General features: G+C 34.9%; 1 protein-coding gene and 2 pseudogenes across 2 annotated transcripts; 1 reads left to right on the plus strand and 2 right to left on the minus strand.

The window, feature by feature from the left end:
- Nucleotides 1-1,004: 1,004 nt before the first annotated feature.
- LOC106416669 (hexokinase-3-like) lies at nucleotides 1,005-4,611 on the plus strand. Of its 2 annotated transcripts, none has more exons than XM_022698406.2 (9): nucleotides 1,005-1,710; nucleotides 2,493-2,643; nucleotides 2,758-2,937; nucleotides 3,156-3,230; nucleotides 3,331-3,486; nucleotides 3,579-3,677; nucleotides 3,767-3,894; nucleotides 3,993-4,071; nucleotides 4,156-4,417. In XM_022698406.2, exons 1-9 carry the CDS (start codon nucleotides 1,439-1,441, stop codon nucleotides 4,165-4,167), a joined length of 1,152 nt encoding a protein of 383 aa, XP_022554127.2. In that variant the 5' UTR covers nucleotides 1,005-1,438; the 3' UTR covers nucleotides 4,168-4,417. The 2 variants fall into 2 exon arrangements, with proteins under 2 accessions (XP_022554127.2, XP_013713040.2); XM_013857586.3 differs by having other exon boundaries at nucleotides 1,013-1,710; nucleotides 4,149-4,611.
- A 255-nt stretch (nucleotides 4,612-4,866) lies between these two features.
- Nucleotides 4,867-5,540, minus strand: LOC106417882 (annotated as a pseudogene).
- Nucleotides 5,541-5,825: 285 nt separating this feature from the next.
- On the minus strand, nucleotides 5,826-13,406 carry LOC106416583 (annotated as a pseudogene).
- Between the last annotated feature and the right edge of the window lie 11,463 nt (nucleotides 13,407-24,869).

Genomic DNA, 24,869 nt, shown 5'->3' on the forward strand with positions numbered 1-24,869 from the left:
GACCGCGATTCATCGCCTGAGCCGGAACATCGGAGCGAAACTAACCGGAAGATGAAAGAGCTTATGGCGACAAGAAAGCCGAAGAAGCAAAGGGTGAGAGATCCCACCAGACGCAAACAGTGAGATCCACCTTTGGAGAGCATCTGAAAAGAAGAAAAAAAGCGCAAGAGGGAGAGGAAACCACCGGATTTGGTCGGTATAGCTGGTCCGGAGCAGACACTTAGATTGGTCTAGACCACACCCTGCAACCCACTCGCCTCCAGCCTTCCTCCGTCTCAGCCGCGTCCGCCGTCCTCAAAGCAGACATCAAAACTGATTGAAAGTCCGTCGTCGGTCCAGATCCAGAGAGACCAACCCTTCCACGTCAAGCCACCCCTAAATGAAAACCGAGCCGTCGCGCCTCATCACCGGAGAACACTCCACCGCTGTGTGTAAGGAGGAGAGAACCAGAGAGAGCTTGGGGTCCACGCACCTAATCCGACCCTTCAGATCTACCGCATGAAGCTAGAGTCCCGACCAAACTCACCTACCAACGCACAAAACACCACCGCCTTGGAAGCTCCACTCTCACAACACCACCACAGATCTCGAGACCTAGAAAGAAGACTCAGTATGTGGTGGCAGAGATGAGACGCAGAAAGGGGGCCCTCTCACAGCGGTGACGGCCGAAGCCAACCGTTGGAGAGGCAATCAAACTCGTCGAAATTTTTTTTTGGAATTTAGAGAAAGAGAGGATCCCACCAAAATTGTTTAATCACAATTACAACAATTACAAACATATCTATATAAATTTTAGGAAAAAAACTTAAAATATTTTAATGTTTTTACTTTAGTTCACCTCATTTGTTTGCTAATAATTGTTTTTATTGTAATTTTTCTATAAAACTAAATAATGATTTATAAAATGTATTTCCTCGTCAATATAAATTTGAATTCTTGTCCTCAATTTTACATATAATATGTTTTTTTTACAAATGTTTTTCAACTGAGTATGTAATTTAAATGGATTTTTGGCGACAAAAATTAATTGAGTTATGTTTTTTTGGATCAAATTGAGAAAAAAACATATTTAGAAAACGAAACCGTCGACATCCAAAAAAGACGAGAGGGTATAATGTAATTACACGAATATATAAATAAATAAATATATATTCACCACTTCGCTTTCCAACCCCTTCTCTCTCTCTCCTTCCACTTTTGTCTCAGTCTCTCTCTCTCTCTCTCTGTCGTCAGTATCACCGCCGGCAAGAAACTCGAGTTCGAATTGTTTGGACCGCTAACACCAGTTAGTAGAGAAGAAACAGAGCTAAGCAATACAAGTCGAAAGAGAAGGTTGATGATGGTGAAATGGATTCGTTCTTGGTTATCTAATCGACGCTACTCACTCCTCAACTCTTTCTCGGAATAGGAACTGTGTATTTGGTTAGGTTCTTGTTATATGGGGAAGGTGGCGGTTGCGTTCGCCTCGGCTGCGGTTGTGGCGGCTTGTTCAGTGGCGGCGGTGATGGTGAGGAGGAGAGTGAAGAGCAGGAGGAAATGGAGGACTGTGGTTGAGATTTTGAAGGAGTTTGAGGAAGGCTGTGATGCTCCCGTGGGGAGGTTGAGGCAGGTGGTGGACGCTATGGCGGTGGAGATGCACGCTGGCTTGGCTTCTGAAGGTGGCTCCAAGCTTAAAATGCTTCTCACTTATGTTCATGATTTGCCTAATGGGTAAGCTTTCCTTCTTTTATTGATAAGAGTAATGTGTGAAGACAATCTTTACCTCAACTCCCTAGTTCGAATAAATGACCAATAGGACGAAACTAATATTAAATGTTGTGGTTTTGGGTTTGGGTTCGAACCTCCTGACATGCAAAAAAAAAAAAAAAAAAATTTCTTTTGGTTGTTTACCTTGTCCATGTCCTAATTAGGGATTGAATCATAGATTGATAGAGTAATGTGTGAAGATAATCTTTAGCAGTCCGAATGAATGACGACCACTGGGACAAAACTAATATCATATATTCATATGTTGTGGTTTTGGGTTTGAAACTTTTGGTATTAAAAAAAAAGAGATCTTTCTTTTGTTTGTTATCTTTGTCCATGTCCCTTGAGTTTGCTATTTTTATTTTTATTTTTTATTTTTGTAAAGTGGAATACTTTGTTGCTGCCTGATTCATAGAGTTACAATGTCTTGCTCTAAAATGGGAGTAAACGGGTCCTAGTCTTTGAGCTTTAGTTGGAGCTAAAGAAGTGTCAGTGGGTACCATTTCTCACAGGCACAGATTCTGTTCCTTTTTTTTTTTTTATGTGACGTTTACATATCTAGTGTAAAAGCTTGTAGGTGTTCTTTTTTTTTATCGCTCTCTTATCTCGCTGACCTTTACTTTGGCATCTTGTTCCTATCCACTCGATTGCGACTGTTCAAGGACAATGCACTTGTTTCCTCCTATATTTTCTAGCCATTGGATTCTCTTTTAAGTGTTGCACTGACTGACTTTTTATACTTCCAGGACGGAGAAAGGAACTTATTACGCACTACACCTTGGAGGCACTTACTTTAGGATCTTAAGGGTTCATCTGGGTGGTGAGAGGTCATACCTAGATGTTCAAGATGTTGAACGACACCCTATACCTTCCCATTTGATGAATAGCACCAGCGAGGTGGTGACTCTTCACACTCTCTTTTTATTTCTCACCAGTCCCTTGTTTGCTATTATATTAATGTAAGTTGCTTAATGTTAGTATCCGTTATATTTCATGTTCAAATGATTGCAGGTTCTTTTCAACTTTCTCGCCTCTTCATTGGAAAGGTTTATCCAAAAAGAAGGGAACGAATCTAATTCGCAAGGTGTTATAAGGGAACTCGCATTTACGTTTTCGTTCCCTGTCAAGCACACTTGTATATCTTCCGGAGTTCTAATCAAATGGACCAAAGGTTTTGAGATTAGTGAAATGGTTAGTAATTAAGATGGTATACTTAACATTACTTTTTAGATTCTCTTCTACTTTGGCTTGGTTTTCAGATAAAGTAGCGAGTCTTTTGATTGGATTAGTAGTAAACGTTAGCTATCTTATGATTTTGTGACAATGTAATCATGTAATCCATCTCTTGTTATATGCTCATTAAAAGTTATTTTGTCATGTCAACATGCAAATTTTAATTTATTTTATAGGTTGGGAAAGACATAGCTGAATGTCTACAAGGAGCTCTAAACAGAAGAGGCCTTGATATCCACGTTGCAGCTCTTGTAAGTTCCCCTTTTAGAAAAATTGTGATGCCTTGGCTAATTATTAGAAAAATGATGATTTGTTGTTCTAAATTCAGTTTTCCTTTTTTTTTTGAGCTAGGTAAATGATACTGTTGGAGCACTGTCACTTGGATACTATCATGATCCAGACACGGTTGTTACGGTTGTATTCGGAACAGGTAGTAACGCGTGTTACTTGGAGCGAACCGACGCCATAATCAAGTGTCAGGGTCTGCTTACAACTTCTGGAAGCATGGTACTAATATAGTCTATTAGGAAAAAAGAAAAAAAGAAAGCTATCTTGCTTAAGATTCCTCAGATGAAGAAATGTTTTCTTATATGTTTCAGGTGGTCAATATGGAGTGGGGAAATTTTTGGTCCTCACATCTGCCTAGAACTGCATATGACATTGACTTGGATGCAGAGAGTTCTAATCCAAACGATATGGTAGAGTCATCTTTGCTTTATCCATAAGTTATATATCTTCAGGTGAAGAACAAGCAGTGATTCTTTTATATATATATATATATATGTAGGGATTTGAGAAGATGATAGCAGGGCTGTATCTAGGTGACATTGTTCGTAGAGTGATTCTTCGCATGTCACAAGAATCTGATATCTTTGGACCTTCCTCGTCTGTGTTTTCTCAGCCTTATGTTCTGAGGTACATATCTTCTTTATCTGCTGGTTCTTAATGCTCTAATTAGATGCTTGATTCTCACGTTATCGGAACAACTAACATTGTATACTTCAATCTCTCAGAACAAACTCAGTCTCAGCTATGCATGAAGACGACACACCTGAGTTACAAGAAGTAGCAAGAATCTTGAGAGACTTAGGGGTAAGTTAAAAGCTCATCTATTATGTTAAAAAACAAATGTTATATGGAACTTAAAGAAGCTTAACCACCTTCCATAGCTATCAGATGTACCATTGAAGGTGAGAAAGCTGATGGTGAAAATATGCGACGTGGTGACACGAAGAGCAGGGAGGCTAGCAGCAGCGGGAATAGCGGGGATCTTGAAGAAGATAGGTCGAGATGGTGGAGGAGGAATCACGAGCGGGAGGAGCAGAGGCGAAATGCAGATGCAGAGAAGAACAGTTGTTGGAGTAGAAGGAGGTTTGTACATGAACTACACTATGTTTAGAGAATACATGGAGGAAGCTTTGGTTGAGATTCTAGGAGAAGAAGTGAGTCAATACGTCGTCGTTAAAGCCATGGAAGATGGTTCTAGCATTGGCTCTGCTCTTCTCGTTGCCTCCTCTTTACAGTCATGATTAATCATCATCATAATGTTTATATAATTGGTCTATGTCAGTGTGTGTACATATATTTATTCAATATTTGTTTATAATTGTTAGTTATATAGACGCATATGAAAAGCTTCTGTGTAAATGTTTAGGAAGAACCTACTCATCCACATTAAAAGTAATGTGATCTTATGTCAAGTGAAGGAAACTGGAATCAGAAAAAGCTTCATCATTTGGTGAGCTAGGAACAAATTCTCAAATCAAAACTCACTCGTTCACATTATTATGTCACTATTTGGCTCAAAAATAAAACTGAACGATAATTGTTACAGAAAAACAAATAGTAAAAGCAAAACAAATCAATGTGCTTCTTCTGTTGATTGATTCATGCAGTGGTGGGAGGCATCTTCCTATACTCTGCAGAGGGAAACAAAAGAGACCTTAAGAAACACATAATGGAGGAGAAACTTAGAAGATGGAATGTGAAACCTGCATTTTTTTTTTTTTCATTACCTTCTTGGTTGCTCCAGAGCCGAGCTGCTTGAGTGTTCAATGGTGAGCTGATGTTCAGTTCTGAGCATCACACACACACATACACTTAGGTATTAGATTAACTAACCAAAGAGCTTACAAGCAAAGAAATCAAAGGTAAATTACCTCCGAGAAGACTCTGGATTGATAGTAGTATTGTCCTCACATCATAAGCAGATGACCATTTATTCTGCCCACAAAGACAAAAAAATGTGAAAACTGAATTTTTTCTAGCACAAAAGACACAAGTGGAAGTTATATTTATATATATCTAACCTGAAGAATGTCCAAGCAGATATTGCCATAGACATCAAAGTAGTCTGGAACTTGATCTTTGGAGGCTTGAAAGGATAGTCATTGGAGAAAGAGAGTGAGAGTCTGTACTCAGTTCCTTCAAACACAGTCTCTATGCTTCCTTTTAAACACAGTCTCTATGCTTCCTTTTATTGCCCCTTTCCAACAGAAGATGTTGTCTTCCTTTGAAGTAGCGGAAGCCCAACCCAAGTCAAGGCCCATTTTAAAATTCATTGATCATCAAGGGAAGAGAAAGAATGTTTATGTACAGATCATGAATCAAAATAGTGGAAGTTGACAAACTATAAAATTTAGATTCTTTGATGATGGTTGTATGTGTCTTTTATGAAGTTTTCTCATATATATTGCCAGAACAAGTTTTTTTCCAGACTTCTTTTGACTTACTGAGAAATGTCGGATACAATTTTTTTATTCAGTTTTTAGACGATAACTTAAGATACTAGTTACCTACTCCTTAATTTTCACAAAGTAAATATACATAAATCTGAACATTGGTGCTTCAAAAATAGAACGTATAAAGTGTTTCACCCTCGAACTTGAGTTCATTCAGATCCTAACAATTTTACGCACTTGACAGACCATTTCATATAAAATGGAAATCTTAAACTTGATGCAACACTGTGACATAAGAGAGGAATGCCAAAGAAGTGGTAGTTACCGTTTTTCAGAAAAAGAAAAAAGAAAAACGAAACAGCCAAAGAAAATCCATTGGAAGTTGCATTAATAGACAAGGAAACGAAAACACAGATTCATATTCAAAAGTTGAGATTGAGGTAGAAAATAAACGAATCAAGCGTTGAAGAGTCTCCTTAAAGGTCCATCTTTGCGGTCTTTGGCAGCTTCAGTAAGTGCAATGAACTTCTTAAAGCCAGTGGTTGCTGCTCCTCTGCCAAGAGCCGCTGCTCTCGTCAACACATCCTCGCTGTTTGCTATGAACCCAGCTGCTGTAGCCGGATTAGTGATTCCCAGCGGCAGTGCAGGTGGGGTTGGAACCGGTTGTGGCATTGCCGCTGAAACAGAGGCCTGTGTGAAACCTGGGCCATGCTTGTTAAAATCATCAAGTATGCTCTGCTGATCAGCTTTCTTAAGACCCTGCATCAACACCACAAAAAGGTCTAGAGTTGGTTTCATTGGTGCCATGATCCTCCATACTGTGGACAGCACTCTGACTTCAAGCTAATTGGGATTTAGAGAATCTGAGTACTGAAATGGATTAAGAAAAGACAAAATCACCTTAAGTTCCAAGATGCGCTGAAACTCCATGGGAGTTCCTTCTGGAAACAGTGCACGGTATGTGTCTGCCACTGAATCGATTGGGGATAGTATGACCTTAAGAAGTGCTTCAGCTCTGCTCATTTCACGGCTCACAAATTTAGAGTAGCTGGCAGCAGTCGAAGTCTGCAGTGATATCACCAATTTCAGATTTAAAAAAAGGCTCAATTGGTATAATACAATATCATACTGAAACATAGAATGCTCTATGATACCAAATGTTTCATGCTCAGATAACACCAATATCTAAATACAGAGACACCAGCAGAGGCACATATACATAATATGGTAAATGATGAGATAGCTAACCTGTCTGGCAAGTAAAGGAATTTCTAGAAGAATCGTCTTCATGGCTTGCGTATCTAGCAACATCTGTGAAGCCAAAAAGAAAGAAAAAAAAAAAACAGAAAATTCATCTTCCATGAAGCTACGTTTTAACTCTCAAAGCATGAAAATGATCATCCCTACATTGAATACTTCAACAATCCTAGTACTGAAGTTAAGGAAATGAATCGAAGAGACTAGACTGAGTTTGTAGTCTCTGGATACATACGATAAACTAGGTAAACCGATTTTTTTTAGCATGGACTTTAGCCAACTCACTGGTTGAGTACTAGAGAAATTACAACGGAAAGAATTAGAGTCATGCATATGGAGGATATACGGGTACGCAAACTGACCTGTTGAGCTCCAGCTTCCGATAGTTGCTTGCATCTGAAAATATTAGCATAAAACCGTGGTCCAAGGGATGATGCCAGCTGCACAAAGTTGGTCAAGTCTTAAAACAGTTGAACTGTTATTGTCAATAGCTTCGGGAGTGTAATGAAATATTCTTGGTGAACGAAGTAGCAATAAATATCTATTTTGTACAAGTAAGCACTAAGAACTGTAGAATAAATTTATCGCAGGTCCTAAAATAGTATGAGGAGTATTTATCACAGCATAAATAGGTTACCTTGTCGAGGAAAAACTGGAAGTAAACTGGTGTTAGAAGGTTCCCGAGGACAGGGATGCTGCCGCTAAGAATTGTATTGATTCCATTTACATATCTAAAAGAATATGCAAGTATGTTTAGGCTTTAGTGATATGGGCATCGAAAACAATAGAACGATTTGAACTCCCAGTTAGATCTTACCCAGACTGGTCACCCACACTGTCAAGTGCCCCCCCATGGAACACGTGTCATCGCTGCCATTTCTGTGTCAAATTTAGTTTCGATTCCAAGGACCAGCGTCACCAATGATCTCGTTATGACCGCAGAAAATTCATCCTGCCCAGCAACGTAGCTTGAGAAGAATCCAAAATAAATAACATCAGGGAAAAAAATATGTCAGTTGTAATCAGTACCTGGACCTCTGACATGTCTACAACGTCAACATAGTGCGGGTCAATAATTTCTGATACTTTTTCTGCCAGTTCACCACACTGCAAGACAGAGCAAATAATCCTTGAGAAGTCCCACATTGATGTTCGGTAATCGAAACTTTTAGACAAAATCCTACTGACATGGTCACACACCTTGTATCCCGGAACAACATAACAATTCGCATTCCATTTTTTTTTTTATACAGAAGCAGCAGAAAACATATTTGAAAATGTACCGCATGAGTAGTACAGATATTTAGAAAAAAATTGCAAGCAAATAACTTGGAGGTGTAAGATCACATCACAACAACATGGAGAAAGTAAGTAACTATGCTACACATAGTTGTCACGTATATGCTGCATGCTGAGAGTGCTGAAAGTGAAAAGAGGCAAGAATTCAAAAAAAAACTTACGGTTTTGTGGCAATACTCGGAAGAATTAACTATGTGACATATCACCCTTTCATCTCTGTCCGAGACCTGCAAGAAGAAAATAAAGTGATAAAACAGGTGGAAAGCACACATGGTAAACAGGAAGAAGGCAGATACGCTCAGCACCTTTATCTGTCCGTCCATGCCTGTGGCTGCAGCAACGATACCGGTGCCTCCTTTTGGGAGCTTAAGAAATAGCTTTGTAGCATATGCCTTAAGAACTCGTTGAAAGACCTGTAAAGAGGAGACCCTTTGAAAAGAATGAAGTCGAAATCTCCATCCATCTAATAAGGAATCGTGTACTAAAGCATATAAATTGGATTGCACACACTATTAAAGAAAAGAGCACAAATGTATACGCCCTCCCTTGTTGAAACCTAGGCGGCAAAGTTGATCTAACTACCAAATGTTTCTCCAAATAAAATTCTGATACTCCCACAAACAACGTTGGTTACCCGACAAGTTAAGGCATTGCTCAAATTCTCAGTAGATATATAAAACCCATATTGAGCGAATGAGAAATATACCTTGAACAAATTGAATAAAGTCTGGTTCTTACTGAGAACACTGCACCGTTTCAAGCTCTTCTTTATATCGGTAAACAACTGCATACAAGGCAACAGTAAACAACGGAACAAAACTAAATTTGAATGTCTACAGAAGACAAGATATGATGTGACAGACACAGATTGTACAGGAATGTTATCAGGTTTTCACCAGTTAATCTACTAATATCAATAGCCACTATGCACAAAAATACTTTGCAGAGTTCAAACTGAGTATAATATCCAGTTTCACACAGAAACTTTTCCTACTAACTACTCAAACATCACCTGAACATGACCAGATATTTCTGCCCAGCTCAATGGATAATGACTGAATTGTAGGCTCTATGTTTCTAGCAGTGATATCATCTAATATAAAATCAAACTACCCATGCCAATACCTAGTGAAAGTCGTGAACCAGTTAATACATTGGCTCACGATGTAAATCTCTGTCAGAGTTAACACATCTCAGATAACTCTACTTAAAGAGGTTTGCATAGGTATTCACCTGTGTGCTGCTATGTAGAACGTTATTTTGACTTCCATACTCAATATCCCATGTTTCCTCCTGATAGAAGGAACCGAGAATTAGGAAATTAGGAGAACTTGACAAGGCTTTGAACGAAAACAATTTCATTAAGTGAAAAAACTAAATTACCTGAACAACTTTCTCCAGGTGTTCCATAAGTGTCTTCTCTTCCAACTCAATATATGGGGTTAAATGAGGTTCGAAGCAAGAAGAGATGATTCCACGGAAGTTGAACTGCCAGGTCGAGATTTACACCAGTGAGTAAAGAAATCCTTCAAACGACACAATAGCTCAAGTGAATAGATGTCATTCAGTTTTCCATTTATTGAAGCTCAAACAGATAATGAAATTTCTATCAATGCATTATATGCCTACTATTAGCATTAAAGCCACTTTTACTTGATTTTCAAGAAATTTCCGAACTACAATAGAAATGACAACAGCCAAAATCCAATAACTAGAACAAGGGAATATACCCCAGCTCCAGGAACAGATAAATCTTTGTTTCCGGTTGTTTCCTGTTGAAACAGACGCAGCAAACCCTATCAGAATAAAATTTAAGCGATCATAAAACATCACTAGTGTTTTCCATAGTAAATATTAAGAAGATAGAACATACACTTTCCCCGGATTCTTGACCAGCAGCAAATTTCTTTTCATACTTCTTGCGAATTTTAGATACATTCTGACTACTGTTTTCCCATGTACCAATTTCTTCTATGTCATCTCCGATATCCCTCGTAGCAACATCACCACCAAATTTATTTTCAAGTTCCTTTTCAAACTCCACTGTGCTTTGTAGTGCCTAATCATTCAATGAAATCAAACTTTAATAGAGGCCTGAAACATTCCACAAAACATCAAGAAGTAACGGGATTTCATGACAGCGAAAAAGAGGGTCCGGATAACATATTTTATAATCATCAGATACTCTTCAGTGGTGACACACAGCTCTTATAGATATACATCCATCTAATAAATATAGTGGATTTTTTTTATGTTAGGACAAGTAGCATGCATATGCTACTATTGATCAGAGAGAGCAAGCCTGACCTGTAGCAATGTAGCTACTTCTGGTTTCTCTTTCATGTTGACCAGAATAGATTCTACTTGCTTCCTGATAAAAATGATGGGAACACAGGATGTTTAAGAAGGTTGCATATTGCTTTTAGATTAAGATTACTGGCGCTTAACTTTCACAGCATAGTGACTACAAAGCATCAACGAATACACACCAAAAAAAGAAAATTTTATATATATTGAAGAAGAAGTTAGAGAGAGACTTGCAAACAATTCTACTCAAAATGTGGTACTTACAAAAAAACAATTAACCTTTAACATTCATCTAAACGGACTAAACTAAACTTTAATAAGTAGCTATTACAAATCATGCATTTATTATGATTTCCAAAATTATGTATCATTCCCAAAAATTAGTCACTAATAATTCATATATGAATCAATTTTTATGTATCAAATTTCCTTATTTATATAATTTTCAATAATATTCACGCATAGTAGCGGTGTTATGTAGCCATCTCCTAAAAATAAAAGTGGGGGTCAACTATCTAGTTCAGAATGAGGGATGTTATGTTGCCATGTCCTAATTTTTTTTGAAAACTCCAAAGCGGAAAAATGAAGAATATCTGAGTAAATATGATGAACTACTACATAGTTAAGGGCAGGCCAGATAAATGTTCATCGAAAACTCAAGAGGTAATACCTTGTTTTCTTGCAGAACTGGATGCAAAGTCTATAAGGCACATGCCAAGAAGCAGGAAAAATCTTCCAGATTTCTTCATTTGTACGGATTCGACGCTTTATCCATGCATATCGCCGCTCTGTTTTATCCAGCCTTGCCAATTCTGCCAACAAATAACCTCTTAGCAATAAAGTCCAAGAATATATGAAAATGCACTTTCAGTGTTAGTTATACGGAATTATGTGCAATATACCAGCTCCTTCAAAGATTTGTTCATATGAGGTAAGCTCACGGCTGCAGAAGTTGTTTACCACCTCTTCCCTCACAGACGACTCCAAAGCATCAACAACCAAGCAGCAATCAGATAAATGCTGTAGCAAATTTGTTTCCTCCGTCTCTTTCCCGGTACCTAAACTGAGATCACAACAATATACATTTTTTGGGAAAGTAGCTTTTAGGCAAATAGCAAATAAAGAGGGAGATTGTGGAGAATGAGAGATAGGGGAAAAAAAAAATCAGAAATTTAGAGTTTAGCACTAAAAAGAAGCAGCAAATAACCTAATCACTGTGCAGGTACTATTCTAACATGAGAGTATGCCAGCCAACAAGCTATAATCTTCTTCAGATTGAAGATGAAGAATTTGAGAAAGAGACGGAGGATTAACCACCTAGTATTACAGACTTATAGTGAACCTCTTATGGCTACTTCTGTGGTATGTAAACTATGGTCGAATCACTAAGGTATTAGTTACCTGGAAAAATCAGAAAATACATGGGACTTAAGGATTTGCTTTATATTATAAAGCTTTTGCCTGAGCTCCGTGATTTTAGGAACATCCCTGTATGCTTCAAAGTGATTACATAATTGGCTTACGGCCTGAAATATATTACAGAAAAGAATCTTTAAGAGTATAATCAGAAAGTGCTAGGAAATAAAGCTAAGTGGCCTAGGGTTAAAGTTGATTTTCAAAATGAAAAAGAGGGCTCCTATGGGTGAACTATAACCAACAAAACAGAAGTAACAAACGCTAAAAACTGTTGATATAAAAAAAAAAGGGTACCTCTAGCTGCGCAGCTGCTTCCTTGTATTGTCTTTTTGACGCCATCACCTGAAGCTGTTCAACAGCAGAGACTGCCAAAGTAACAAAATTCATTAGAGAGCTTATGCATAGTGCACTTGGTCAACTTATAGTAGACCCACGAAAAATAGGTTAACCAGCAACATCATGTCACAGATATGGTGAAAATGATGAAGTAATTAAATTACTGCTAACTGACCTACCTAACATTGTGAGGCGATGAAGAGCAGTGATCGTAGTGGTTATGTTCTTTTTCGCAAAATCTAACTTCTTAATGTCACGGCATGTTTCTTGGACCATTGTTTCACTTTGCTCAGCTTTGGATTTGATCTCCCGAATCTTATATGAGAGTTCCTGTGTGACAAATTCCCACAAATTTAATTGAAAGAGAGACACGAAAACAGGAAATGATATATATATATTTAAGCAGTGCGCAGAGAATGAGAAACTAACCTCCACAGCACGTGTAGCATCAGCAAGATCTTCTTTTGCTTTAGTTCCTGAGTTACTCTGGAGTATCATTGAGCTCAACCAAAATTATATTCTCCCAACATAAATAGGCTTTTCTTTGTGCATATAATTATTAATTCAATGTACACCCAAAAACAAAATTAAATAAAAGCTCACCTGTTGACGAACAGCAGATAGTATGGTAGCATCAACCCGGCGAATCTCACCATGAATCTTTTGCATAAGTGGCTCAACGCCAGATAGAGATGCTTCTGTATAATAAAACATTTCTCACATACGAAATTAATTAACTAAACTAATCATTTAACCAGCAGCACAAGTTTTCACAGGATTTATCATCATGAAAAGAATCTCTAAACATATATATATATATATATAATAATCAAAATATACAAAGAGAGCATGACTAAACTTTGACCTGTTGGAAACATCTGGTTGATGTACTCTAACGCGCTCGACTTATCCATGCCTTTTGTAATTTCTATGATCAAAACCGAAACCGCGACCTGTAAAACGAACACGTGGCCCCAGCTTCTTCGTCACTACGATTAGAATTATCGATGGTCTAAAGATAGCTTACAGAGTTTGAAGGAGAGCAGAGTGAATGAATGACGTCGACTGCGATCGGACCACCGTGAAGCGGAGATATGCTCCCAACCGATTAAAATTACATCTCTCTCCAACCGTTTCCTAGGATACCGAAATCATCCGAACCGATCCATTAACCGGGACCGGTTAAATTTTTACCAGCATTTTTGGGTTATGATTTGTTTTGTTTTAAAACCCACGTCACTACGATTAGAATTATCGATTTGTTTTTACCAGCATTCTAGGGTTTAAGGTTCGAATTTCGGAAAATATAAGGTTTAGGGTTTACGTTTAGAGTTTAGATTTGATGTTTTAGGGTTTAGAGTTGATGTTTTAGAGTTTAGATTTGAAGGTTTAGAGTTTAAACTTGATGTACATGGTTTAAAATTGAAGGTTTAGGGTTTAGAGTTTAAAGCTGATGTTTTAGGGTTTAGAGTTTAGAATTGATATTTAGGGTCTAGAGTTGATGATTTATGGTTTAGAGTTTATGTTTTAGGGTTTGGATTTGAAGGTTTATGGTTTAGGGTTTAGGGTTTAAAGTTGATGTTTCGGAGTTTAGGGTTTAGAGTTGATGTTTTAGGCTTTAGGGTTTAGAGTTTGATGTTTTAGGGTTTAGAGTTTGATGTTTTAAGTTTAGATTAGTTAACCGTAATTTTTTTTTCTTTTGTCAAAGTTAATCAAATGGTTATAAATATTTTTTATCCTTCGTTAAAAATGAGGGTAAAATTAGTTAGCGTAAACATGAAAAATGATAATTTGAAAGTGGTATTTTTGACAATTTCTCTTAATTCAAGTTATCAAAATAGTGTATAAAAATGATTTAAGAGTAAATTTTCTAAAAGACCCTGCAAAATTTGTTTTTGACCGAAAAACACATAAAAAAGAAAATAATCAAAACAAATTTCATTTAAGAGGTAAATGACAACTGTACGCTTACTTTATAGATATATAATAAAAATTTAAAATTCAAACCTTTTTATATATTTTTTTTAAATTATTCAATTCAAAACTTTTATTTTTGATTCTTTTACCCAAAAAAATTGATTTTGATTTTATTTTTTGAAATTTTATTTTGAAATCCAGAAAAAATATTTTTAAACTTATTATTTAAAAATTTAAATCTTAATTATAGATATTCAAAAAACAAATCATAAACCTTATTCTCCAAAATTCCACCTCTCCACAGCATGTAATATTTGTTTCATCTCGACAGTCATTCAAACTCTGACACAATGGTTATGGTCCATATCATAACTAAGTCATATTCATAGCTATTCCACGGTATCATGATGCCTTGTACGTTTAATAAAGAAAAAAAAGAGAAAACATTTCGTAAACCATTAGGTACATGGGATAACAATCGTTCAGATCGATGATCGGTGTCGTTGGTAACACCGCAATTGAGCCGTGGTGTCGGGAGTTTCGTCTGGATTGAATTGTTGTCATACGCATAGCTAGATGAGGGGAATTTCATCTTGATTGAACTGTTGTCATGCACCTGGCTGAATGATGGGCGTGTCATCTGGATTGAATTGCTGTCATGCACCTGGCTGGATGATGGATTGAAGGGATGCTCGTTTCACCATGTGTTATCTCCATCGAAATTATCTATTTATATGATCTATCCAGATGATCCATTTAGATTTTTAGGACTGTCTGTTTGTCCATCCAGATAACGAATCATCTAAATGGATCTTATGCTTGTTTTTCTATTTTCATTTTCATCCACGTAAGTTTAGTAAACAAATTACTAAAATACCTTTGTTTTGATTTAATTGATATTAATTTTAAATATATCAACTCTAATTATTTAGTCTAATATATTTACATTAGAATTATTTTAAAATTAGCATTTTGACGTTTATAAATTATAATTTCATATAAACTTTTTTTAGATTTGTATTAAAAATTCACTATAGTAATAACTTATAATAAACAAAAAGATTGATAAACATGTATTTAAGAAAACTTTAAAGTTTCAATCTAAAAAAATATTAATAATAAACAGATTGTAACTTCGGTTTTGACGGGAAAACGAGATTTTTCGGTTCTGGCGGGAAAACAATTTTTTTTAGCGGAAAAATACAATTTTCAGTTTTGGCGAGAAAACGAGATTTTCGGGTTTGGCGGGAAAACAAGTTTTTCAGTTTTGGCGGGAAAATGCGTTTCGGCGGGAAAACGCATTTTGCGATTTTGGCGAGAAAACGCGTTTTTGTGGTTTTGGTGGGAAAATTTGGGGTTTTGACGTGAAAATGCGTTTTTGTGGTTTTAGCATGAAAACAAATTTTTACGGTTTCGGCGGGAAAACACGTTTTTTGCGGTTTTGGCGGAAAAATGTACTTTTGCGGTTTTCCGAGAAAATGCGTTTTTAGGTTTTGACGGAAAAATGCGTTTTTAGGTTTTGACGGAAAAATGCGTTTTTAGGTTTTGACAGAAAAATGTGTTTTTGTGGTTTTTGTTAGTTTTCGTCTGTGACATAATGATATTATGTTTAGGTTTGTAATTTGTGATTTACATTATGGGTATAATCACTACAAGAAAACATGACCTTAACGACTACAGTATTAGTAGCTAGTTGGTCGTAATATGGGCATTACGACCAATTAACTTTAAAAATCGATTGGTCGTTAGAAGCTGGTCGTAATTAATTATTAGAGGCACATTGGTCGTAATATTACGACTAGACATATTAGTCGTATACTGGTCGTAATCTTACGACCAATTTACCTCTAATGTCGATGTTTATTAGTTGTAAGGTAACGACCACTTTACTTCGACTTTAGATGTTCATTGGTCGTAAATTTAACCAACTTTATTTATTTATTTTCGAATTTTGTATTTATTTACGAATTTTATATATTAATTAAAATCAAATATTTAAATTTAGTTTGATTTAATTATTTAAAATTTGATAAAATTAAAAGAAAATATCTAACATCCGTAAACATAATAATATCCATAATATAAAACATTCAAAATACAAATTAATTAAAACCGAAAAAAATTAAGCATTAAGGTTTATTTCGTCGAAGAAGTCGGATGATGTGCCGGAGGTAGAAGCTGATGGATCCGGCTGTCCGAGACAGGTACTCCCGTAAGAGTTTCTAGGCGCAAGGTTCCTAAGTCTCTTTCTACCACCAGCCATAGCATCATCGTCAATCTGAAAAACAAAAAAACAAAAACAATAGATGGTTATAAACAATTCAAATTCTTTATATAAAAATAATCTAAACCTATTCTAATTCCATCATAATCTAACTCCATCCTAATCTACTTTCGTCCTAAACTAATTCCAAACCTAATCTAATCACCTAACTAACCACCTAAAACTAAAACAAAAAAAAAACTTACCTAGAGAGGAGGGAAGTCGTTGTTAGAGAGAAGGGAATGAGCAACCAAATGGCTTCGCGAGGTTCGAGTATATATAGAGTTTTGGTGTTAGTCGTAAATGGGTTGTAATATTACAACCAATGAGAGACTAGCGGTCGTAAAGGAGATGTAAATTTACGACCAATGGGGGACCAAATAATATTACGACCAATTAGGAACTAAATGATTTTTTATTTACGACCAATTAAGGACTAATAGTCGTAAAGAAGAATTAAAATTACGACCAATGTGGGACGAAATCCTTTACAACCAATTAGGGACCAATGTGGGAAGAATTAAGATTAGTCGTAACTGAGTCGTACTTTACGACTAATTAGCTTCGTTTTGTGTTTATATCCTAAAACCGAAACCCCAAACCCCAAACCCCAAACATCATAAGTTTTATACACTTCTAAACCCCAAAGTACAAAGATTTTTTTTTAAAACTAAGTTCATATATAATTGAGAAAACATGATAATAAGTTATATATTATTTGTAATGCAATACAAAGAGTTTAGTAATATAATAAAACACAAACACTGTAACATAATCAAACTCGATCACTCGTCATCAGAAACATCATCCACTTCATCATTTTCTTCAAATTCATCTTCGTTGGCTTCGTCTGTTGCATCGTCTGGAAGTTCTTCATATCCCTGGTTGTGTGGATCAACAAGTAAGATATCATTTATAGCTTGCTCAGGTACTTCTACTTCATTTACGGCATCAGTCAAGACTCGGCCCCAAGGTGTAACTTTTATAGCGGCTAACCAAGATATTCTAGATTGTCTGATCCTCGGGTATGGAATAAAACAAACTTGGTCTGCTTGAGGTGTAGCATTTATATCAACAACTCCAAACTTGCTATACCGAACACCTCTATTGACGGTGAGGTCAAACCAGTCACATTTGAAGAGAACACATTTCAGCTTCACCAGGCCGGGGAACTCTACTTCGATGATCTCTTGTAAGATTCCATAGAAGTGTAGTGTGAAAAGTATAGCCTCGTGTGAAATACATAGATGCTGTGGTGACCGTAGCGACCGGACCTTGTATCAATTCGTGAAACCACTGAGGATAGAATGGATCATCATAATCAATCTGGATCATCAACATGTATATATAAATATATAACTTCATTAATTATATAATAAATAACATATTTACGTTTGATAATAACTTACTCACGAATGTGCAACTACGTTTCTCGTAAATTGGTCGTTAATCAGATGGTAGCTTGTCGATGTAATTTAGTCGTACATTTACGATCCATTACGACTACCTGAAAGTTTGGTCGTAAATGCGAAGTTAGTTTACGACCAATTTACGGCTAAACCTTTTAGTAGCAAAATTACGTCTAAGTTACGACGGACTTTAACATAGTCGTAAGTTAGATGTAACGTCGAAGTTAATTTACGACTACAAATTTGTAGTCGTAAATGATAGTCGTTACTCTCACGTTTTCTTGTAGTGAATAGACATTATACCATTTTGATATAACCATCTCCATCCAGATGGTTCAATTTGGATCAGCCACCTGATTTTCAAAATTAAGCCTAAATTTCTGAAAGTCATCCGGATGATCCATCTAGATGAATTGCACTTTTAGTGCTTAAACGAACAAAACTCTCATCTCCATCCAGATGGGTCATCCGGATGGAGAAACAACATGCCCTGAATTGATGTCTTTACGGTGAGGTCCGAGCTGTTTCCTGATAGATCTACTCCAATCATTGTGTTGTGTGTCTAACACTAGAATCTTTAAAGGATTTTTGTGTTGATTTTCCCTTTCCTCTAGCGTTAAAAGATGGATCTCAAAATCCACTCAGAAATTAGAGTTAGGGTTTAAACTAACATACCAAAAAGATAAATAAGAAAAAGACTTCTTATTGATAATTTATGTATAAAAATGTATATTGTTGATCTTTCAGCTTATACAACTGTGATGATCAAGAAATATTTTTTTTGTTTAATATGAACAAGAAACATAAGAATGCAAATAAATTTGAAAGTAATTTGGATACAGTTGAGATGTATGAAGTTTGGGTCTCCTCTTTCTCCTTTGACGTTCTTTTATAGTTGTTTAGAGGAAAATTGTAACGGTGATGTGGTGGTAATTCGGCGACCTCTTTAATATCTTTATCTTCTTTACATTTGGGTTGACTAAGTTAGATCGACATTGACCCTTTTAAACTCAGGAAGAACATTCCTTTTTATGAACCTATTATCTTATTTTCGGTAGAAAACCTATTAGTTTTTACTAGGCCTTTAGTTTATTAGATCGGAATTTTGGACTGGGTCTGAAGTAAGGTGAAACCCACACAAGCAAAATTGACGTTACTATTTATCATAGTTCCGTTAGAGATATATGAGAAATCACGCACTGGTACTATCACTTGGTGAAAGGTCATAAGGATTAATAGATAATCTTCTCCAAGAAATTTTGATAACAGCTTTTGAAGGAATGTTTCCAATGACTGTCTGTACGAGAAGAAAAGGAGCAAAAAGACGAGATTGCTTTGATTCCATGCCAATAAACATTGTTTTAGAAAAATGTTTTACTTATTCAAGCACATTTGGTCGTTTTTATACAAATATACACTAAGCCTAATACAAAAGAAATATTATATAAAGAAATAGGGTCTGTCCGGGCTACGCCTGGGGTTTTTCCTATTATGTTTATTTTTAATTCTTTCATTTTACTTTATTTCAATATAATGTATATATTTATATTTATTATTAAAATATAAATTATTTAAAAAAATAAAATGTTCTTTTTGTTTTGTTAATTTTTGGTCTAGAAGATTTGAATTTTTTACTACTCAAAATTTATAATTTTATTATTGTAAACTATATTTCACGTGATGTACAAACATATTAAAACAATTTAAGCTTAGTTTAGTCTGAATTTATTTATTACCGCACTTATTTAATAGGCAAAATAAATTTTAAATGAACAATCGTGTTAAAAAAAGTTTTTTTTTGCAAATATGACTCAAAACTTGAAGTCAAACACAAAACTAACCCATGTTTTTTTTAAAACTTTGACTTGCCTCTTTCACCCCCAAAGTTCAGATTATTTACGAAAATGCCATCACTTTTTTTTTTTTTTGAAAATGCATATTTTACTATATCACCCTCATCTTCCTCAAGTATTCACAATATTGTCATTGCCATCAATACACCAACCACCATGAACATCCAATTTGAAGCTCTTAATGCACCTAAAAGTCGATTTACACTCTTTCTTTCTCAATTCTTATGAACCAAAAACAACATCTCTTTACTTTCTCTCCATATTCATCCAAAAAAACCCAAGATTTTGATTCTAAAATTTTTATGGTTCATAGAGCCATTGAAGCTTACGATTCTTGGTTGGTAACTTTTGTTTGAGATTCTGGGTGCTTGGAGAAGACTTTTGTGTGGTAAACAAGTTATCTCACTGGTTGAAACTATGAAATTAGTTTTTTTTTTCAGATCTGTTCGTCCACTGTAGACGACTTACATGGAAGTCTTCTGGTCAATGCGGAGGTTAATTTTGCAATTGACTTTTAAATGTGTTTTTCTAGACGACTTACATGGAAGTCGTCCATCTTTGTTTGTTAAAAAAAAAATCGAGACGACTTCCATGTAAGTCGTCTAAGGTAAACGGGTTAGTTTTGCATTTGACCGGATTGTGTCAGAAATTTGACTTTTCCTGGACGACTAAGGTAAACGTTTTACATTTAAGTTGTCCAGTAGAAAATTTAAAAATAAATATTTTGTTATACCTAGACGACTTCCATGTAATTCGTCTCAGGTTAGTTTTGCAATTGAAAAATAAAACAAAAAAATTATTTTTGTCTAGACGACTTACACGGAAGTCGTCCATCAAAACACGAAAGTCGTCCATGATTTTATTCCGAGATTCTGGTCAAACCTTGCTTATCTTGGATGACTTCCATGTAAGTTGTCGGACGGACGACTTCTGTGTAAGCCGTCTAGAAAAAAATATTTTTTTTTGTTTTATTTTTTAATTGCAAAACTAACCTGAAACGACTTACATGGAAGTCGTCTAGGTATAACAAAATATTAATTTTTTTTAATTTTCTACTGGACGACTTCCATGTAAGTCGTCCAGGAAAGTCAAATTTCTGACACAATCCGGTCAAATGCAAAACTAACCCATTTTCCCTAGACGACTTACATGGAAGTCGTCTCGATTTTTTTTAACAAACAAAGATGGACGACTTCCATGTAAGTCGTCTAGATTAAAAATCAATTGAAAAACTAACCTAAATGGACGACTTCCTAGAAGTCTACCAGATGACCTCTGTGGAAGTCATCTGCGTCAATGTTTAATAAACTTTCATTTTATCTAAAACTATAAAGACTTTTTAATTTTTTTTTTGTTAATTCATGTATATTAGTCAATATTGGAGCTACTGAATGAAATTTATAACTTAATTGGTGATATTTATAAGGTTACCAACATTCATGCTTAGTAAAGTTTCTAGCTAATTGAGAAGACTTCCGTGGAAGTCTTCTACGTTAGTTTTTGTAAATTTGTTAACTTTAAGATATGTTTATTTAATTTTCAAAAGTGTTAAGTAACTTCAACAATATCAAGTAACATGGTTTAATGTGTCTTCTCAGATCATAAGATATACTTTTTACTTATGTATCTAATGAAAGTGTTCTAGCTTTGAACTTATGTAATGTTTTATCTTTTGTGAATTTGAGTAAGTTTTCTTGAGAATTCTTCTCCCTTAGTTGTAATAAATTTGTGGAATTTTTTTTGTGTTATTGTGTTTTGCTATTGAAGTTGTATCAAAAACTTCAATTATGTTAAGTAATTTTGGCAAGATAATGTCGTGGAAAATGAACATATTTACCAAACTTTTTCATTAATATCTCTTCAAATTTACAAAAAAAATCACAACTAAAAGATTACACATGCAAATCACAAAACAGACCACAAACAAAACTATTATAGATCATTCCTCTACAAAGACAAGCTTAGACTCCACTTGATATGGAAGAAGACCCCGTCAGAAGACTTCCTGGAAGTCGCCTGGAAGACTTCCCGGAAGTCGTCTGGAAGACTTCCCGGAAGTCGTCTGGAAGACTTCCCGGAAGTCGTCTGGAAGACTTCCCGGAAGTCATCTGGAAGACTTCTAGGAAGTCTTCCAGACGACTTCAAAGAAGTCTTCTAGCGCATTATATTTTAGAAGACTTCTGAGAAGACTTCCCATAAGTCTTCCAAAGTCTGATCCAGATCTGAAAAACATATATATCAAACTCAGATCTGTAAAACCTGCATATCATATCAAAAACGTTCAAATGGCTTAAAAACAGAAAAAAAAATGAATGGAAAATTAGATAGACATACTTTTATAGAACATACAAAGTACATGAGAACCATCTTATTAAAACCTACAACAAAAAGATAGATTATTGAGAAAAACATGAGACAAAGATGAAAAATTCATAAAAAGTTTAGTGTTTTCAACTCAAAGAGATTAGAGTGGGTTTGAAGAGTTTTAGTTTGGGAAAAAAAGTATGAATTTTATGCAACAGGAGGTTACCAAATGAAGAAAAATCAACATAAGAACTTACCAAAACGCTCAGATCTATTATGAAAGGGAGACATGGGAGAAGACTACGTCAGACTTCTAGCCCAGAAGTCTTCCAGATCTGAAAAACCCATGCATATCCAAATCAAGATATGAAAAACCTGCATCTCCAAAAACGTTCAAATGGCTTAAAAACAGAGAAAATGAGTGAAATATTAGATAGATCTACCTTTATAGAACACACAAAAATACATATCTAAAATTATTAAATCTACCTTTAAATGAGTGGAAAATGAGAACCATGTGATGAAAAACCTGCAAAACAAGATAAACTAGTGAGAAAGACATGAGACAAAAATAATAAATTGATATAAAGTTTGGTGTTTATAAGTTCAAAGAGATTACAGAGAGGTTGGAGAGTTTTAGAATGAGGAACATACCTTTTTTGTTGCAGCCATTTGAGAGGAGGAGAGATAATGTGTAAATGTTTTTTTATATATAGAGACAAAAATTCCAATAAGGTTAAATATTTTCGATCAGAAGACTTACTAGACGACTTACTTGTAAGTCGCCCAGAAGACTTCAATATTTTTAGCGGGAAACTAAAATATTTTTAGCGGGAAACTAAAATTTTTTTAGCGGGAGTTAGAAGACTTCCCAGACGACTAACATGTAAGTCGTCTAGACCCTAAACATAATCCCTAAACTAAATTAACTAACTAAACACTTCATAAAAAACAAATTAAACTTAAAAGTGTTTACTATACACATAAATAATCACATGTAGATAAAAATTTAATTTTTCAAAAAAACATTTAAGCTTTCCAGAATCTAACCCTAAGAATACATACAATACTACAAGATATGTTGTCAAACCCTAGACCAAAGAATATCATGATTCACTACTTTCACTCATCTATGTTGAAAACAATTCAATTTTATTATATCTTAATTTATATCACTTAAAACTGTTTATAATTACATGATTTTAATTTTTCGCTTATCAAAATATTTTTTACAAAATTTATAAATTATTTTTAAGATCAACTATACCAGACGACTTCCGTGGACGTCGTCCAGAAGACTTAACAGAATCTCAGAAGACTTAGAAGACTTAGCGGGGATATATTGGTAAAAATGAGTTCTGTTTTTTTGTTTGGTCACAAGGGGCTGACTGTAATTTCACAAGGCTTTTGGGTTACTATTGCATTTGATTCAAGTTTGGGTATACTTTTACAATCAAAATCAAGTTTTGAGTCATATTTGGTAAATCTCCCTAAAAAAAATTGTTAAAGGTTTTATTTTTTTTTTGGCTTGAGACCCATTAAATTTATAACTTTTAAGGGTACTAGGACATTTATCTTTAATTTCTTTTGTTCTTCTCCATCATCTAAGTTGATGTATTTGCATTATATATATAATTAGTTTGAATAATGTCATATTAGTATTTGTATAATACTGTTATTTCTTCAGAATGAGTTGGTGATCAAAATAATTATTAACAATAAGTTTTGGGTTAGAAATCTATAGTATAGTTGTGTCACATGCTAATACAATATATAATTGAAGTTTTTTTCTCATATAATCTACGAAATATGCTTGCATGATCATTATATCATCCATCTATTACAAATGATTCTTGTTTTTATGTTTATTGTCCTCAACGTTGAAGAGCAAAGCATTATCATACGTTTTATTTTTATGCTTACTCAAGTGTTCTTAAGTATGTTAATTAAGTACTACCTATAGTCACTTTTTATCTTTTGTTTTTTCATAAACCCTCTGCTCACATTAGGTACAAATACATGTTTGAGAGAAAAGTGAAACCCGTGCAATTATGTCAACATGAATTTACTTGAGGATACTTTGAAGCTTTGAGAAGGGATGTCTTTGGACCATGTTGATCTATGTTGTTTTGTTTGTCGTCTCGATGGCGATGAGCTTCATTTCGATATTTATAGATGAGTTGTAAGATGGCTGGAACACTTCATAAATTGTAGAAAATGTTATGTATTGTAAGGATTTTTTTGATCAATGTAAATATTTCTTTTAGATTTCACTAATGATATCATATTAACTATTAGGTGACCTTTTGAGAAAATGCAATCGAGTCCTAATGTAATAATGATTTTTCCCAAAATAACTAGGTTTACATCTGTTAACTGTGTGCATTATTAATTGGGGTCTACAACCGGGATTTTCATTTGATGAAGCACTGGTTTGTTCTTGTACATTTTTTACGGATTTGATTCGTCAAAATTTGAAACCATTGTCGGTGAGGAAAGCCGTGTTTACTTTATTTTCAAAGAGGCAATTGCCTTAGGCCCCACATCATAGACACACATTTAGGGCTTCATTTTTTAAAAGTTTAGTTGGTTTAATTGATCACTTTGCTATATGTGATTTTGTAGTTACAATATAAATTAACATTTCTTATGCTTTGTTTCTTTTGATTTTTTAAATTTTTTATATATTGATTTTTTGTTTATTTCTATATTTGTATAATATATTCAACTTATTTTATTTCTAATTGCTTCAGAAAGTACTAAACTTAATTATTCAGCTAGATAATTATATACTTTCATAATATGAATATTTAAGCTTTAATATTCTTTAATTCTTACTAATAATATA

The sequence above is a fragment of the Brassica napus genome, chromosome C3 (assembly GCF_020379485.1).
Source record: "Brassica napus cultivar Da-Ae chromosome C3, Da-Ae, whole genome shotgun sequence".
Lineage (NCBI taxonomy): Eukaryota > Viridiplantae > Streptophyta > Magnoliopsida > Brassicales > Brassicaceae > Brassica > Brassica napus.